Below are 16,787 nucleotides of genomic sequence, written 5' to 3' on the forward strand. Positions count from 1 at the left end.
CTGAATCATTTATAAAAGCTATTAAATTATTTATAGATACAGAATTATTTATAAAAGCTACTAAAATATTTATTATAAATACTGAATCATTTATAAAAGCTACTAAAATATGTATTATAAATACTGAATCATTTAAAAAAGCTACTAAAATATTTATAGATACAGAATTATTTATAAAAGCTACTAAAATATTTATTATAAATACTGAATCATTTATAAAAGCTACTAAAATATTTATAGATACAGAATTATTTATAAAAGCTACTAAAATATTTATTATAGATACTGAATCATTTATAAAAGCTACTAAAATATTTATAGATACAGAATTATTTATAAAAGCTACTAAAATATTTATTATAGATACTGAATTATTTATAAAAGCTATTGAAACATTTTGAATTCTTTATAGTAGATTCCTAATCATGTATAACAGATACTGAATCATTCATAGTAGATTCCAACTAATTTATTGGATAATGATTTATAAACAGTTGCATAGTGAATAATTTATAGTAAATTCTTAATTATTTAGTGTAGATACTGAGTCATTTACAACAGATACAGAACACTCGTGTGTATATACTGAATCACAATAGCTACTGAAATATCTGTTGTTGATTATTTATACTAGATTCTGAATCATGTATACAAAAATACTGAATCACTTACAGTGGATATTGAGTACTTTATCTTTGACACTGAATTATTCATAGTTAATTTAGTGTATATACTGAGTCATTTAGAATACCTACTAAAATATTTAATGTAGATACTGAATCATTCACAATAGCCACTGAAACATTTGTAGTAGATTCTGAATCATCAGAAGTAGGTATTGAATTCTTTATGGTGTATAGTGAATCATTACTTGTAAATACTGAATCATTTATAGTCTGCTGAGTAATTGTTAGTGGATACTGAATCATTTACTATAGATACTGAATTCTTCATAGTAGATTTGGAGCCATTTATTGCTGAAGGTAAAGTGAATGATTTACAGTAGATTCTGAATCACTTAGTGTTTATTACAAATCATTTATGATGGCACCTGAAAGAGCTAGTGAACCTACTGAATCACTTACAATAGCTACTGAAACATTGAGTGAACATTCTGAAATATTCATAGTAGGTACTGAATCATTTGTAGTAGGTACTGACTCATTCATTGTAGATACCTAATCACTAATAGTAGGTTCTGTAGGCTCAATAATAATTGAATATATGACCTAATCCAGAAACCTGAGTAAATCAGATTAAATCTGACCTGCTCCAGATACCCGGCCCAGTAAAGATTAACGGTGTGAATATAATAATTGATTAAATCTGACTCCATAAAGATTCGATCACATCATTAAATGATATGTGAATAACTTCAAATATGAATACCCAGAGAAAGTAGCATTGTAGCATTATGTTCACAAGAGTTAGCTTAGCATCATGCTCTCAACTACAGGTTAGACTAATAAACACTGTAAACCAGTAGGCTAAGCTACTTGCTAGTTTATTAATAGTACACAGTAACCATTAATAAACATCATAGAGCTGGATAATAAATAAAGTAATGAGGCTGTAATACAGGTAAAAGAGGTAAATACTATAATTTGAATAATACTACCTGTTGGTCTGTCTACTTTGAGGAGTAGAGTACATGACTCAGGAGTGCTCAAACCTCAGCTAATCGTCTTGTAGAAGTCGATCCCCACATTTAAAAGTTCTAGTGTTCGAGGTGGTGAATCTAAACTTAACACTATAAAACTCTCCTCATGAAAGTTTTCTTCTTAGAACCTTAATTTTCCAGAAATCCCAAAGAAATGCTGAATATTTTCTGTGGTAAAATGATGAAACGTCTCAGGCTGGTGAAGCTGCTCAGCAAAGCTTTATTTCTTAACAGTGTCATTTCAGAAATGTCTCTAAGGGCTAAACTGACATTCAGAACATAACTAAAAATCTATACCCCCTTCCTAAAGTTCCTCCCAGATAACACAGTTCCTCATTCTACCATGAAGAGCAATCCCAAACTTCCTGACCACAGGTGAGGGTGGGGACGTAGATCAACTGCAGCCGCCTAACCTACCACTGATCTCACAATCCCTTCTCCCATCACTCGCCAACAAGTCCCTGAGAGTCCTCCACCTGGGCTAGGTCCACGCTCTCTACCTGGAGGGAGCACGCCATCCTTTTGCAGGATACTACCATGGCCTCAGACTTGGAGGTGCTGATTCTCATACTGACCGCTTCACACAGCTGCAAACCCTTCAAGTGTGTGGTGGAGTCCCCCGACACGTAGAGGCCACAAGGGCGACGTCTGCAAACAGCAGAGCTGGTCCACCTTTTCACAGCCAGAACAGAATCCACACTGATCCTCCTGCATCTGAGGTTTAACTGTCGGACGGATTCTCCTTTCCGGTACCCTGACATGAACTTTCCCAGGGAGGCTGAGAAGTGTGAAGCCTTTAAAGTCTGCACACACTCTCTGGCCCCCTTTCTTGAAAATGGGGACCACCACCACCCTGAGGCATGTTCCTTGGGATTAGAAGATCCTCCAGATTTTCCTTCCAGTGCTCAACAACGTCCACAGCTGAGTTCAGAGGTTCACCGCCCTTACTGAGCACAGTTTCCACAGTGTCCCTCACTCCTCATCTGTGTTGTCGGAGCATTTTCCAGAAAATCCTTGACAGTCATTCTCCACGGCCTCTCCGAACTCCTCTCATACTCTGGATTTCGCTTCTGCCACTGCCAAAGCTGCTACCTATTTTGCCTGCTGGTACCCATTAGCAGAAGTGGGAGTACCCCGACCCAACCGCGCTCAGAAAGTCTCTTTCTTCCACCTGATGGCCTCCCTCACCGCAGGTGGACACCAAAAGCTTCTTTGGCGTCCACTGTAATGGGCACCAGCAAGCTTCTGGACACAGCTATGCACAGCAGCTTCCTCGATGGAGGTCTTAAACCAGGTCTACTCCCATTCTATGTTTCCAACCTCCTCCGGAACATGTGAGAAGCTCTTCTGGAGATGGGAGTGGAACGTATTGTGGATGAAGTCCTCTGCCAGCCTTTCCTAGCAGACCCTCACTACTTGTTTAGGCCTACCAGGTCTGTGTGGCTGTTTACCCCACCACCCGATCCAACTCACCACCGGATGGAGATCAGGTCACAGCTCTGCACTTCTCTTTACCCGAGTGTCCGAAACACATGACCTCAGATCAAATGACCCAAGCCCAAGCTGCTCTGGTACCAAGTACAGGTGAGCAACCTTGTGTCTGAACATGGTGTTTGTTACGGACAAACCATGACCAGCACAGAAGTCCAATAACAACTCACTGCTCGGGTTCAGATCAGACAGGCCGTTCCCCTGATCCCTCCTCTCCAGGTTTTCCAGTTATTGCCCATATTAGCGCTGAATTCTCCCAGCAGAACAACAGAGTCACTGCATTGCACTCTCTCTAGAATCTCACCCGCAGGAATCATCCCAAAGCATCTTTACAGAAATCCGGGTCTGAGCCTCTTTTGAGCAAGCCAATGGCGACAGTGGCAAGGAAAAACTCCCTCATGCTAAGAGGAAGAAACCTTGAGAGGAACCAAGACTCAAAAGAGGAACCCATCCTCCTCTGGTCAACACCGGATAGACTGATAGATAACGGGAAAGCAGTAGAATCAATGATCAGATAGAGAGAAAGTGGGATGTTGTCGTTACCAGGAGCCACATTAGACGACTTCGATGGATGAGCCCTTCTTGGTCGTCTTCTTCGTCTTCTTCAGGATCTGTTTGTGGGACAATAAGAGAAAGTCTGAGCAACTGAACCATTTCTCAATCATCTGAAGTGATTTTGCAGTTTATAGATCTGGGGCTGTCCCAGTCCCTCAACACTCCACTCCCATACCTTAAACTGGAGGAGCCTCTGTCTCTTGGGTCCCTTCTTCACTATTGGCTGCGGGAGCAGGACTTCTGGGGTCGCATTGTCACGCCTTTGCTCCGCACGAGCAAGCAGGAGCTTCAGCAGAGGCAGCAGGATGACGGACACCCTACTGGGAAGGAGAGGAGGAGCGACGCACCACAGACTTACCTCTGAAAAACCTCCTCATCCTCTCTCGAAGTGAGCGGGAGGCTTTTACAATTGGTGCCACTAGGCAAGCTTTAGCTGCAGCGCAAAACGAGCTACAGCCGAAGCAGCCGCACTCCTCCCCCACGACCTCCACGCTTCGGCAAGCTCCACTGCTGCCGTGTTCTGGCTCAGGCTGAACCTCTCGACACGTGACAAACTCCAGCCCATCTCCTGAGCTCAAACAGGAAGAAGTCTGAAACACTTCCTGTGTCTGCTGAAGTGAGTCCTGGTCTTCAACTGGTACCACAAGGAATCTGCCTATACGTCTGGAGATGATACAGAAGCAGGAATGAGGTTAATGGATTGATGGTGAACTTAAGCCTTAATCGGGCCGATTCCGGTCCGCAGGCCGTGTGTTTGACACCTCTGTATTGGACTGAACAGTACTACCAAACTTCAGGGTGAACTGTAATCCTGAATCTTACCTTGCTGCAGAGGGACGAGCTGTGGAAGTCTCTACACTGCTGGAGGAGTGTGTCGCTGCTCTGCTCGGACCGGCCTCTTCTGGATCCTGTGGTGGAGAGGAAAGGGTCGTTATAGAATTTACACACAAAGCTGACGCTTTCTGGAATGGTGGCCAACACAGATTTGGTATCTGCTTTGGTATATTTCCCACCAAACCTCACTCTAAATGACTCTGTTTCCACTGTTTGATTATGTGGGAATCTGAAGGAACTGTTGTAATGTTGTGAGGTGTGTTCTATGACTTACGGTGTTCCTCTTCTGTAGCTCAGAGACACAGGGAGAGCTTCTCACAGACAGAGACCTGCTCGAGGATTGAACCCCAGACTGCACCTCCAGACTGCTGGAGCTGTGCGGCAACCTGAAATGGAAAAATCAGAGGTAAATCTCCTGTAGGAACATATAAACCTGCAACTTGATGCTGGAGCTCCAGCACAGAGGTTTACTTACGGCTCCTGGCTGGTCTGCAGCCAGGGGTGCTGGGCCACCTTAGTCGCCGAAGGCCGGACGAGAGGATTGTAGCGCAGCATGTACGAGATGAAGGCGCGACAGGGCTCCTCCACATTACTGGGATACTCCAGGGGTCTGAGCTGGCGGAGTGGGAGTCTTTTCCTGTTGCCGGCTTTGAAGGGTAGTCTCCCGGTGACCATGTGGTAGAAGATCACGCCCAGACTCCAGACATCAGACCTCATGGGATCATGTGGTACACGCAGAAGCACCTCCGGTGCAGCATAAAGTGGAGTGCACACGTATGTCCGACACAGTTTGGGGAAGCCTTCGTAAAATCGCCCAATGCCAAAGTCGGTGAGCTTCACTTGGTTGTCAGCCGTCAGCAGAACATTCATACACTTCAGGTCTCGATGAGCGATGTTCTGCTGGTGCAGGTAGACCACGGCACAGACGAGCTGAGAGAACCACGTCCTGGCCTGGTCCATGGGGATGAAGGAGAGCTCCCGGACCTTTCGAAAGAGATTCGTCGTGGCAGCCTCCATCACGACGTAGGCATGTCCGCTGGGCATCTGAAAGATTTCGTGGACCTGAACTATGTGAGGGTGCCTCACTCTTCTCAGGATGGCGAGTTCCAGGGGCAGATATTCACGAGAGAATTTAGAATTTTTTCTTCGGGGCTTCATTATTTTAATGGCCACCTGTTCGGAGTGTCTTTCTGACGTGGCCAGTTTCACCATGCCGAAAGTCCCTTCACCGAGGCTGCCCACCAACTCGTAGCCCAAGCTTCTCAGAGGACCGTCGGTTTTCATGTTGTTTCCCTGTGTATGGAAGGTGGAGCAGAACGTTAGAGGGTTCAGTAGGTGAACGGTTCATTTTGAGGGTTTAAGAGTGTTTCTGACTCTCTTAAGCTTTATATTCTGCACACCTCACCAGAACCTCACCGGTAAACAGCACTTCAGATGCTGAAATGATCAGAACATCTGCTTTTGATCTTTTGCAGCTTCAGTTGGAAAAACCAAGGCTATGACTGACCAATTTCCCCCCAGTTTAACTAAGCCAACTAACCCACCCGCTCACCAGGACTCCCCCCATCACTTGCAGTGCTCCCGGGCAAGCACATGCCTCCTCTGATACATGTGAAGTCAGCCACCGCCTCTTTCTGAACTGTGGCCAATGCAGCATCACTAGGCAGCCAAAGTGCTCGGAGGAAAGCCCTGGATCCCCAGCTCTGATACATCAGCTAACAGACGCCTGTGCTGACCAGCATCACAATGTAGGTGATGAGGGGGAGAGCGCCATCTACCCACCCGGAGAGTGAAAGAGAGCATGGCCAATTGTGCTCACCCAGGCTCCGGCTGCTGATGGCGAAGCAGCCGTAGGCGTCACAGTGAGTGATCAGTATTAAGCCCATCAAATCTAAACTATCTAACAAACTAATCTATTAAAATATTAACATTATCTAGAACGTTCCAATTTGCTGGTTCTAGTGTTGTGGAGAACTTTGTTCTTTAATTCAGATTTGTTTGTGATCTGTAATCAATAATTGGTACTCACCTTATCCTGTTTGGGAGGGAAGCAGCTCTAGAACCCGTTTATCAGGTTCTAATGTAAGTGGCCCTAGAACCGAGCCAAATGACATCAGCGTCGATGTGACTGTAGCAATCAACTGTCTCGTGATCTGCTGAATCCTAACTGAGCCAGTGAGGGAGAACATGCCTTATATATAGAGGCCGCTGTGATGTCACAATTGCAGTGATGTCATAATGGAGGGGTGGAGTCAGGCCACAGGCCAGTGTTCCTTCATTGACTGTATAGGACTGTATGTACACACAGTGCTGTGAAAGGGGATTCACCCCTTTAGTAACTCAGCCAACACATGAACCACATTGCAGTGATGATAGGACTGAGTTGATTGAATACAGCCAGGCCTGTTGAGTGTGAACCTCATTCATACTGAGGTTCAGCATCAGATCCGTCTTAGCCAACACACTCACGTGGGGCTCACGTAGGTGGAATTGTGGGCTAGGTGGGTTCCAGGTGGGCATGGGCTCTGAGTGCATGACCCAGTTGCATGAAAATCCTCTATGCCTCCTTTCTTTTTCCTTTAGCAGTATTTTTGTTTCCTTTTTTAATTTTTATTATTTTTTTAATCCGCTTTTGATATTTTTTTAAATGTATTTATTCATTTAATTAGCTTTTTAAGGCTAACAGGTTAGCTACAGGAGCTAAGCCAGCAGCAGTACAGCTGTTCACTCACAGGAACGCATGGGGAACTGATACGGCTGATATTTGAGCACTGCTGAATCCTTTCAGGTTCTCCAGTTTTTATGGTACTTTTTTGTCGGGTGAGAGATATTTCTGTTAGAGATCAGAAGAGCAGACTGAAGCTTAAAAATACAGATCTGAACCTTCTGAGGTTGACGAGCTCTCTTCATACTGAAATAGTTGCAAAAGCATTTACATGCAGCCGGACGGACATAACCCCTGTAATAGCCCTTCTCTCTGAACGCCATCACAGTGTGCAGTACCAGCATGTGTCTGAGGGGGGCAGCAAAGGAAAGTGAGAAAGGCACAACAGGCCAGACTTTCACTACCCCTCAAAGGTTTGTTTGGTGTTCATGTTTGACGTTATTACTCATATAACTGCATATAGAGTCAGATTTGATCAATTGTAAAGGCTACTGAAATATTCATTATAGATACAGAATCATTTATAAAAGCTACTAAAATATGTTTTATAGATACTAAATCATTTATAGAAGTTAAAATATGTATTAAAGATACAGGATCATTTAAAACAGCTACTAAAATATTTATTATAGATACTGAATTATTTATAAAAGCTACTAAAATATTTATTATAGATACTGAATCATTTATAAAGGCTACTGAAATATTTATTATAGATACTGAATCATTTATAAAAGTTACTAAAACATTTATAGATACTGAATTATTTATAAAAGCTGGTAAAATATCTATAGATACTGAATTGTTTATAAAAGCTACTAAAATATTTATTTTAGATGCTGAATTACACTGCTCAAAAAATAAAGGGAACACTTAAACAACACAATATAACTCCAAGTAAATCAAACTTCTGTGAAATCAAACTGTGCACTTAGGAAGCAACACTGATTGACAATCAATTTCACATGCTGTTGTGCAAATGGAATAGACAACAGGTGGAAATTATTGGCAATTAGCAAGACACACTCAATAAAGGAGTGGTTCTGCAGGTGGGGACCACAGACCACTTCTCAGTACCTATGCCTCCTGGCTGATGTTTTGATCACTGTTGAATGTTGGTGGTGCTTTCACACTCGTGGTAGCATGAGACGGACTCTACAACCCACACAAGTGGCTCAGGTAGTGCAGCTCATCCAGGATGGCACATCAATGCGAGCTGTGGCAAGAAGGTTTGCTGTGTCTGTCAGCGTAGTGTCCAGAGGCTGGAGGCGCTACCAGGAGACAGGCCAGTACACCAGGAGACGTGGAGGAGGCCGTAGGAGGGCAGCAACCCAACAGCAGGACCGCTACCTCCGCCTATGTGCAAGGAGGAACAGGAGGAGCACTGCCAGAGCCCTGCAAAATGACCTCCAGCAGGCCACAAATGGGCATGTGTCTGCACAAACGGTTAGAAACCGACTCCATGAGGATAGTATGAGGGCCTGATGTCCACAGATGGGGGTTGTGCTCACAGCCTATCGCCGTGCAGGACGCTTGGCATTTGCCAGAGAACACCAGGATTGGCAAATTCGCCACTGGCGCCCTGTGCTCTTCACAGATGAAAGCAGGTTCACACTGAGCACATGTGACAGACGTGACAGAGTCTGGAGACGCAGTGGAGAGCGATCTGCTGCCTGCAACATCCTTCAGCATGACCAGTTTGGCAGTGGGTCAGTAATGGTGTGGGGTGGCATTTCTTTGTGTGCTCGCCAGAGGTAGCCTGACTGCCATTAGATACCGAGATAAGATCCTCAGACCCCTTGTGAGACCATATGCTGGTGCGGTTGGCCCTGGGTTCCTCCTAATGCAGGACAATGCTAGACCTCATGTGGCTGGGGTGTGTCAGCAGTTCCTGCAAGATGAAGGCTTTAAAGCTGTGGACTGACCCGCCCGTTCCCCAGAACTGAATACGATTGAGCACATCTGGGACATCATGTCTCGCTCCATCCACCAACGTCACGTTGCACCACAGACTGTCCAGGAGTTGGCGGATGCTTTAGTCCAGGTCTGGGAGGAGATCCTCATCAGGAGCATGCCCAGGCGTTGTAGGGAGATCATACAGGCACGTGGAGGCCACACACAATACTGAGCCTTATTCTGACTTGTTTTAAGGACATTACCTCAAAGTTGGATCAGCCTGTCGTGTGTTTTTCCACTTTAATCTTGTGACTCCAAATCCAGGCCTCCATTGGTTAATAAATTTGATTTCCTTTGATGATTTTTGTGTGATTTTGTTGTCAGCACATTCAACTTTGTACAGAACAAAGTATTCAATGAGAATATTTCATTCATTCAGATCTAGGATGTAATATTTAAGTGTTTGAGCAGTGTAAAAACTGTTTGGTCTCAAGTTCAAAATATTGTTATATAGGTCAAATATATAGAGTTAAATAGCTCACAAATCCTTCAAGTACACTGAAGTTTTATTATTTTTCTACCATTGAAACTGAGTTGACTTACTGATGTGCACTGGGTTTATTTGTTATTTCTGAACTTGTGCATTTTTCCCATAACTAAGTAACTTATTTTTTTAGAGAGCCTCATTAAACAAAAAAAATCTGTTTATAACTATAATTTATACCCTCTACTTAATCATTGTTTATGTTTTTATTTTCTTTTCTATTAGCCACCCACATCTATTCTCACACACACACACACACACACACACAAAGAAAGTCACATCATTTCTGTGAATAAATATATGATTGTATCTTTAACCCTGTACTCCCTGGTCTAATGCATCTCTGTCCAAGCTCTCCTTAGCGTACCTAGAGAGACATCGACACTGGTCCAAACCCCTGAAGAATCCCAACCTATGGTTGACCTTTCCCTCAATAGCGGTTCCTATTGTGGTGTAACAAATTTTGTGTAGACTGTGAGTTAGCTAACGGAGCTACCGTGTTACGTATACGTGTTCTACAATAGCAGGTACGGAATCATGTAGTAGTAGGTACTGACTCATTGATAGTGGTTCTGAATTATTTGTTGTAGATACTGAATTATTTATAGTAAACATTGAGTCATTTATTGTGGATAGTGAATGATTTATAGTAGATTCTCAATCAGTGTACATACTGAATCATTTATAATGGCCACTGAAATATTTGTTATACATGCTGAATTATGTATAAAGGCTACTAAAATATTTATAATAGATAATGAATAATTTATAAAAGTAATAATACTAAAAGTATTATTATAGATACTGAATCATTAATAAAAGCTACTAAAATGTTTATAGATACTGAATCAATAATAAAAACTACTAAAATATTTATTATAGAAACTGAATCATTAATAAAAGCTTCTAAAATGTTTATAGATACTGAATCATTAATAAAAGCTACTAAAATATTTATTATAGATACTGAATCACTCATAAAAACTGCTAAAATTTTAATTATAGATACTGAATTATTTATAAAAACTGCTAGAATATTTATTATAGATACTGAATTATTTATAATGGCTACTGAAACATTACAGTTCATTCTGAATTCTTTATATTAGATTCCTAATCATCTATTGGATAATGATTTATGAGCATAATTGGATAGTGAATGGATTATAGTAAATTCTTAATTATTTAGTGTAGATACTGAGTCATTTACAACAGATACAGAACACTCGTGTGTGTATATACTGAATCACAATAGCTACTGAAATATCTGTTGTTGATTATTTATACTAGATTCTGAATCATGTATACAAAAATACTGAATCACTTACAGTGGATATTGAATACTTTATCGTAGACACTGAATTATTCATAGTTAATTTAGTGTATATACTGAGTCATTTAGAATACCTACTAAAATATTTAATGTAGATACTGAATCATTCACAGTAGCCACTGAAACAATTGTAGTAGATTCTGAATCATCAGAAGTAGGTATTGAATTCTTTATGGTGTATAGTGAATCATTACTTGTAAATACTGAATCATTTATAGTCTGCTGAGTAATTGTTAGTGGATACTGAATCATTTACTATAGATACTGAATTCTTCATAGTAGATTTGGAGCCATTTATTGCTGAAGGTAAAGTGAATGATTTACAGTAGATTCTGAATCACTTAGTGTTTATTACAAATCATTTATGATGGCACCTGAAAGAGCTAGTGAACCTACTGAATCACTTACAATAGCTACTGAAACATTGAGTGAACATTCTGAAATATTCATAGTAGGTACTAAATCATTTGTAGTAGGTACTGACTCATTCATTGTAGATACCTAATCACTAATAGTAGGTTCTGTAGGCGCAATAATAATTGAATATATGACCTAATCCAGAAACCTGAGTAAATCAGATTAAATCTGACCTGCTCCAGATACCCGGCCCAGTAAAGATTAACATTGTGAATATAATAATTGATTAAATCTCACTCCATAAAGATTCGATCATATCATTAAATGATATGTGAATAACTTCAAATATGAATACCCAGAGAAAGTAGCATTGTAGCATTATGTTCACAAGAGTTAGCTTAGCATCATGCTCTCAACTACAGGTTAGGCTAATAAACACTGTAAACCAGTAGGCTAAGCTACATGCTAGTTTATTAATAGTACACAGTAACCATTAGTAAACATCATAGAGCTGGATAATAAATAAAGTAATGAGGCTGTAATACAGATAAAAGAGGTAAATACTATAATTGGAATAATACTACCTGTTGGTCTGTCTACTTTGAGGAGTAGAGTACATGACTCAGGAGTGCTCAAACCTCAGCTAATCGTCTTTTAGAAGTCGATCCCCACATTTAAAAGTTCTAGTGTTCGAGGTGGTGAATCTAAACTTAACACTATAAAACTCTCCTCATGAAAGTTTTCTTCTTAGAACCTTAATTTTCCAGAAATCCCAAAGAAATGCTGAATATTTTCTGTGGTAAAATGATGAAACGTCTCAGGCTGGTGAAGCTGCTCAGCAAAGCTTTATTTCTTAACAGTGTCATTTCAGAAATGTCTCTAAGGGCTAAACTGACATTCAGAACATAACTAAAAATCTATACCCCCTTCCTAAAGCTCCTCCCAGATAACACAGTTCCTCATTCTACCATGAAGAGCAATCCCAAACTTCCTGACCACAGGTGAGGGTGGGGACGTAGATCAACTGCAGCCGCCTAACCTACCACTGATCTCACAATCCCTTCTCCCATCACTCGCCAACAAGTCCCTGAGAGTCCTCCACCTGGGCTAGGTCCACGCTCTCTACCTGGAGGGAGCACGCCATCCTTTTGCAGGATACTACCATGGCCTCAGACTTGGAGGTGCTGATTCTCATACTGACCGCTTCACACTCAGCTGCAAACCCTTCAAGTGTGTGGTGGAGACCCCCGACACGTAGAGGCCACAAGGGCGACGTCTGCAAACAGCAGAGCTGGTCCACCTTTTCACAGCCAGAACAGAACCCACACTGATCCTCCTGCATCTGAGGTTTAACTGTCGGACGGATTCTCCTTTCCGGTACCCTGACATGAACTTTCCCAGGGAGGCTGAGAAGTGTGGAGCCTTTAAAGTCTGCACACACTCTCTGGTCCCCTTTCTTGAAAATGGGGACCACCACCACCCTGAGGCATGTTCCTATTGATTAGAAGATCCTCCAGACTTTCCTTCCAGTGCTCAACAACGTCCACAGCTGAGTTCAGAGGTTCACCACCCTTACTGAGCACAGTTTCCACAGTGTCCCTCACTCCTCATCTGTGTTGTCGGAGCATTTTCCAGAAAATCCTTGACAGTCATTCTCCACGGCCTCTCCGAACTCCTCTCATACTCTGGATTTCGCTTCTGCCACTGCCAAAGCTGCTACTTATTTTGCCTGCTGGTACCCATTAGCAGAAGTGGGAGCACCCCGACCCAACCGAGCTCAGAAAGTCTCTTTCTTCCACCTGATGGCCTCCCTCACCGCAGGTGGACACCAAAAGGTTCTTTGGCGTCCACTGTAATGGGCACCAGCAAGCTTCTGGACACAGCTATGCACAGCCGCTTCCTCGATGGAGGTCTTAAACCAGGTCTACTCCCATTCCATGTTTCCAACCTCCTCCAGAACATGTGAGAAGCTCTTCTGGAGATGGGAGTGGAACATATTGTGGATGAAGCCCTCTGGCAGCCTTTCCTAGCAGACCCTCACTACTTGTTTAGGCCTACCAGGTCTGTGTGGCTGTTTACCCCACCACCCGATCCAACTCACCACCGGATGGAGATCAGGTCACAGCTTGGCACTTCTCTTTACCCGAGTGTCCGAAACACATGAAATGACCCAAGCCCAAGCTGCTCTGGTACCAAGTACAGGTGAGCAACCTTGTGTCTGAACATGGTGTTTGTAACGGACAAACCATGACCAGCACAGAAGTCCAATAACAACTCACTGCTCGGATTCAGATCAGACAGGCCGTTCCCCTGATCCCTCCTCTCCAGGTTTTCCAGTTATTGCCCATATTAGCGCTGAATTCTCCCAGCAGAACAACAGAGTCACTGCATTGCACTCTCTCTAGAATCTCACCCGCAGGTATCGTCCCAAAGCAGCTTTACAGAAATCCGGGTCTGAGCCTCTTTTGAGCAAGCCAATGGCGACAGTGGCAAGGAAAAACTCCCTCATGCTAAGAGGAAGAAACCTTGAGAGGAACCAAGACTCAAAAGAGGAACCCATCCTCCTCTGGTCGACACCGGATAGACTGATAGATAACGGGAAAGCAGTAGAATCAGTGATCAGATAGAGAGAAAGTGGGATGTTGTCGTTACCAGGAGCCGTATTAGACAACTTCGATGGATGAGCCCTTCTTGGTCGTCTTCTTCGTCTTCTTCAGGATCTGTTTGTGGGACAATAAGAGAAAGTCTGAGCAACTGAACCATTTCTCAATCATCTGAAGTGACTTTGCAGTTTATAGATCTGGGGCTGTCCCAGTCCCTCAACACTCCACTCCCATACCTTAAACTGGAGGAGCCTCTGTCTCTTGGGTCCCTTCTTCACTATTGGCTGCGGGAGCAGGACTTCTGGAGTCGCATTGTCACGCCTTTGCTCTGAACACGAGCAAGCAGGAGCTTCAGCAGAGGCAGCAGGATGATGGACACCCTACTGGGAAGGAGAGGAGGAGCGACGCACCACAGACTTACCTCTGAAAAACCTCCTCATCCTCTCTCGAAGTGAGCGGGAGGCTTTTACAATTGGTGCCACTAGGCAAGCTTTAGCTGCAGCGCAAAACGAGCTACAGCCAAAGCAGCCGCACTCCTCCCCCACGACCTCCACGCTTCGGCAAGCTCCACTGCTGCCGTGTTCTGGCTCAGGCTGAACCTCTCGACATGTGACAAACTCCAGCCCATCTCCTGAGCTCAAACAGGAAGAAGTCTGAAACACTTCCTGTGTCTGCTGAAGTGAGTCCTGGTCTTCAACCGCTACCACAAGGAACCTGCCTATACGTCTGGAGATGATACAGAAGCAGGAATGAGGTTAATGGATTGATGGTGAACTTAAGCCTTAATCGGGCCGATTCCGGTCCGCGGGCCGTATGTTTGACACCTCTGTATTGGACTGAACAGTACTACCAAACTTCAGGGTGAACTGTAATCCTGAACCTTACCTTGCTGAAGAGGGACGAGCTGTGGAAGTCTCTACACTGCTGGAGGAGTGAGTCGCTGCTCTGCTCGGACCGGCCTCTTCTGGATCCTGTGGTGGAGAGGAAAGGGTCATTATAGAATTTACACACAAAGCTGACGCTTTCTGGAATGGTGGCCAACACAGATTTGGTATCTGCTTTGGTATATTTCCCACCAAACCTCACTCTAAATGACTCTGTTTCCATGGTAACTGTTTGATTATGTGGGAATCTGAAGGAACTGTTGTAATGTTGTGAGGTGTGTTCTATGACTTACGGTGTTCCTCTTCTGTAGCTCAGAGACACAGGGAGAGCTTCTCACAGACAGAGACCTGCTCGAGGATTGAACCCCAGACTGCACCTCCAGACTGCTGGAGCTGTGCGGCAACCTGAAATGGAAAAATCAGAGGTAAATCTCCTGTAGGAACATATAAATCTGCAACTTGATGCTGGAGCTCCAGCACAGAGGTTTACTTACGGCTCCTGGCTGGTCTGCAGCCAAGGGTGCTGGGCCACCTTAGTCGCCGAAGGCCGGACGAGAGGATTGTAGCGCAGCATGTACGAGATGAAGGCGCGACAGGGCTCCTCCACATTACTGGGATACTCCAGGGGTCTGAGCTGGCGGAGTGGGAGTCTTTTCCTGTTGCCGGCTTTGAAGGGTAGTCTCCCGGTGACCATGTGGTAGAAGATCACGCCCAGACTCCAGACATCAGACCTCATGGGATCATGTGGTACACGCAGAAGCACCTCCGGTGCAGCATAAAGAGGAGTGCACACGTATGTCCGACATAGTTTGGGGAAGCCTTCGTAAAATCGCCCAATGCCAAAGTCGGTGAGCTTTACTTGGTTGTCAGCCGTCAGCAGAACATTCATACACTTCAGGTCTCGATGAGCGATGTTCTGCTGGTGCAGGTAGACCACGGCACAGACGAGCTGAGAGAACCACGTCCTGGCCTGGTCCATGGGGATGAAGGAGAGCTCCCGGACCTTTCGAAAGAGATTCGTCGTGGCAGCCTCCATCACGACGTAGGCATGTCCGCTGGGCATCTGAAAGATTTCGTGGACCTGAACTATGTGAGGGTGCCTCACTCTTCTCAGGATGGCGAGTTCCAGGGGCAGATATTCACGAGAGAATTTGGAATTTTTTCTTCGGGGCTTCATTATTTTAATGGCCACCTGTTCGGAGTGTCTTTCTGACGTGGCCAGTTTCACCATGCCGAAAGTCCCTTCACCGAGGCTGCCCACCAACTCGTAGCCCAAGCTTCTCAGAGGACCGTCGGTTTTCATGTTGTTTCCCTGTGTATGGAAGGTGGAGCAGAACGTTAGAGGGTTCAGTAGGTGAACGGTTCATTTTGAGGGTTTAAGAGTGTTTCTGACTCTTATGCTTTATATTCTGCACACCTCACCAGAACCTCACCGGTAAACAGCACTTCAGATGCTGAAATGATCAGAACATCTGCTTTTGATCTTTTGCAGCTTCAGTTGGAAAACCCAAGGCTATGACTGACCAATTTCCCCCCAGTTTAACTAAGCCAACTAACCCACCCGCTCACCAGGACTCCCCCCATCACTTGCAGTGCTCCCGGGCAAGCACATGCCTCCTCTGATACATGTGAAGTCAGCCACCGCCTCTTTCTGAACTGTGGCCAATGCAGCATCACTAGGCAGCCAAAGTGCTCGGAGGAAAGCCCTGGATCCCCAGCTCTGATACATCAGCTAACAGACGCCTGTGCTGACCAGCATCACAATGTAGGCGATGAGGGGGAGAGCGCCATCTACCCACCCGGAGAGTGAAAGAGAGCATGGCCAATTGTGCTCACTTGGGCTCCGGCTGCTGATGGCGAAGCAGCCATAGGCGTCACAGTGAGTGATCAGTATTAAGCCCATCAAATCTAAACTATCTAACAAACTAATCTATTAAAATATTAACATTATCTAGAACGTTCCAA

The 16,787-nt window shown here is 44.0% G+C and overlaps 2 protein-coding genes across 2 annotated transcripts; both read right to left on the minus strand.

Moving 5' to 3' along the window:
- Positions 1 to 3,705: 3,705 nt before the first annotated feature.
- LOC140538800 (testis-specific serine/threonine-protein kinase 6-like) lies at positions 3,706 to 5,824 on the minus strand. The gene is made up of 6 exons (XM_072661312.1): positions 5,016 to 5,824; positions 4,815 to 4,926; positions 4,529 to 4,614; positions 4,178 to 4,369; positions 3,882 to 4,023; positions 3,706 to 3,762 (listed from the first exon to the last, which is right to left on the minus strand). Exons 1-6 carry the CDS (start codon positions 5,822 to 5,824, stop codon positions 3,706 to 3,708), a joined length of 1,398 nt encoding a protein of 465 aa, XP_072517413.1.
- An 8,174-nt stretch (positions 5,825 to 13,998) lies between these two features.
- On the minus strand, positions 13,999 to 16,125 carry LOC140538801 (testis-specific serine/threonine-protein kinase 6-like). The gene is made up of 6 exons (XM_072661313.1): positions 15,317 to 16,125; positions 15,116 to 15,227; positions 14,824 to 14,909; positions 14,360 to 14,664; positions 14,175 to 14,266; positions 13,999 to 14,055 (listed from the first exon to the last, which is right to left on the minus strand). The coding sequence occupies exons 1-6, from the start codon at positions 16,123 to 16,125 to the stop codon at positions 13,999 to 14,001; spliced, it is 1,461 nt and encodes a 486-aa protein (XP_072517414.1).
- Between the last annotated feature and the right edge of the window lie 662 nt (positions 16,126 to 16,787).

Source organism: Salminus brasiliensis, chromosome 18, assembly GCF_030463535.1.
Source record: "Salminus brasiliensis chromosome 18, fSalBra1.hap2, whole genome shotgun sequence".
NCBI lineage: Eukaryota > Metazoa > Chordata > Actinopteri > Characiformes > Bryconidae > Salminus > Salminus brasiliensis.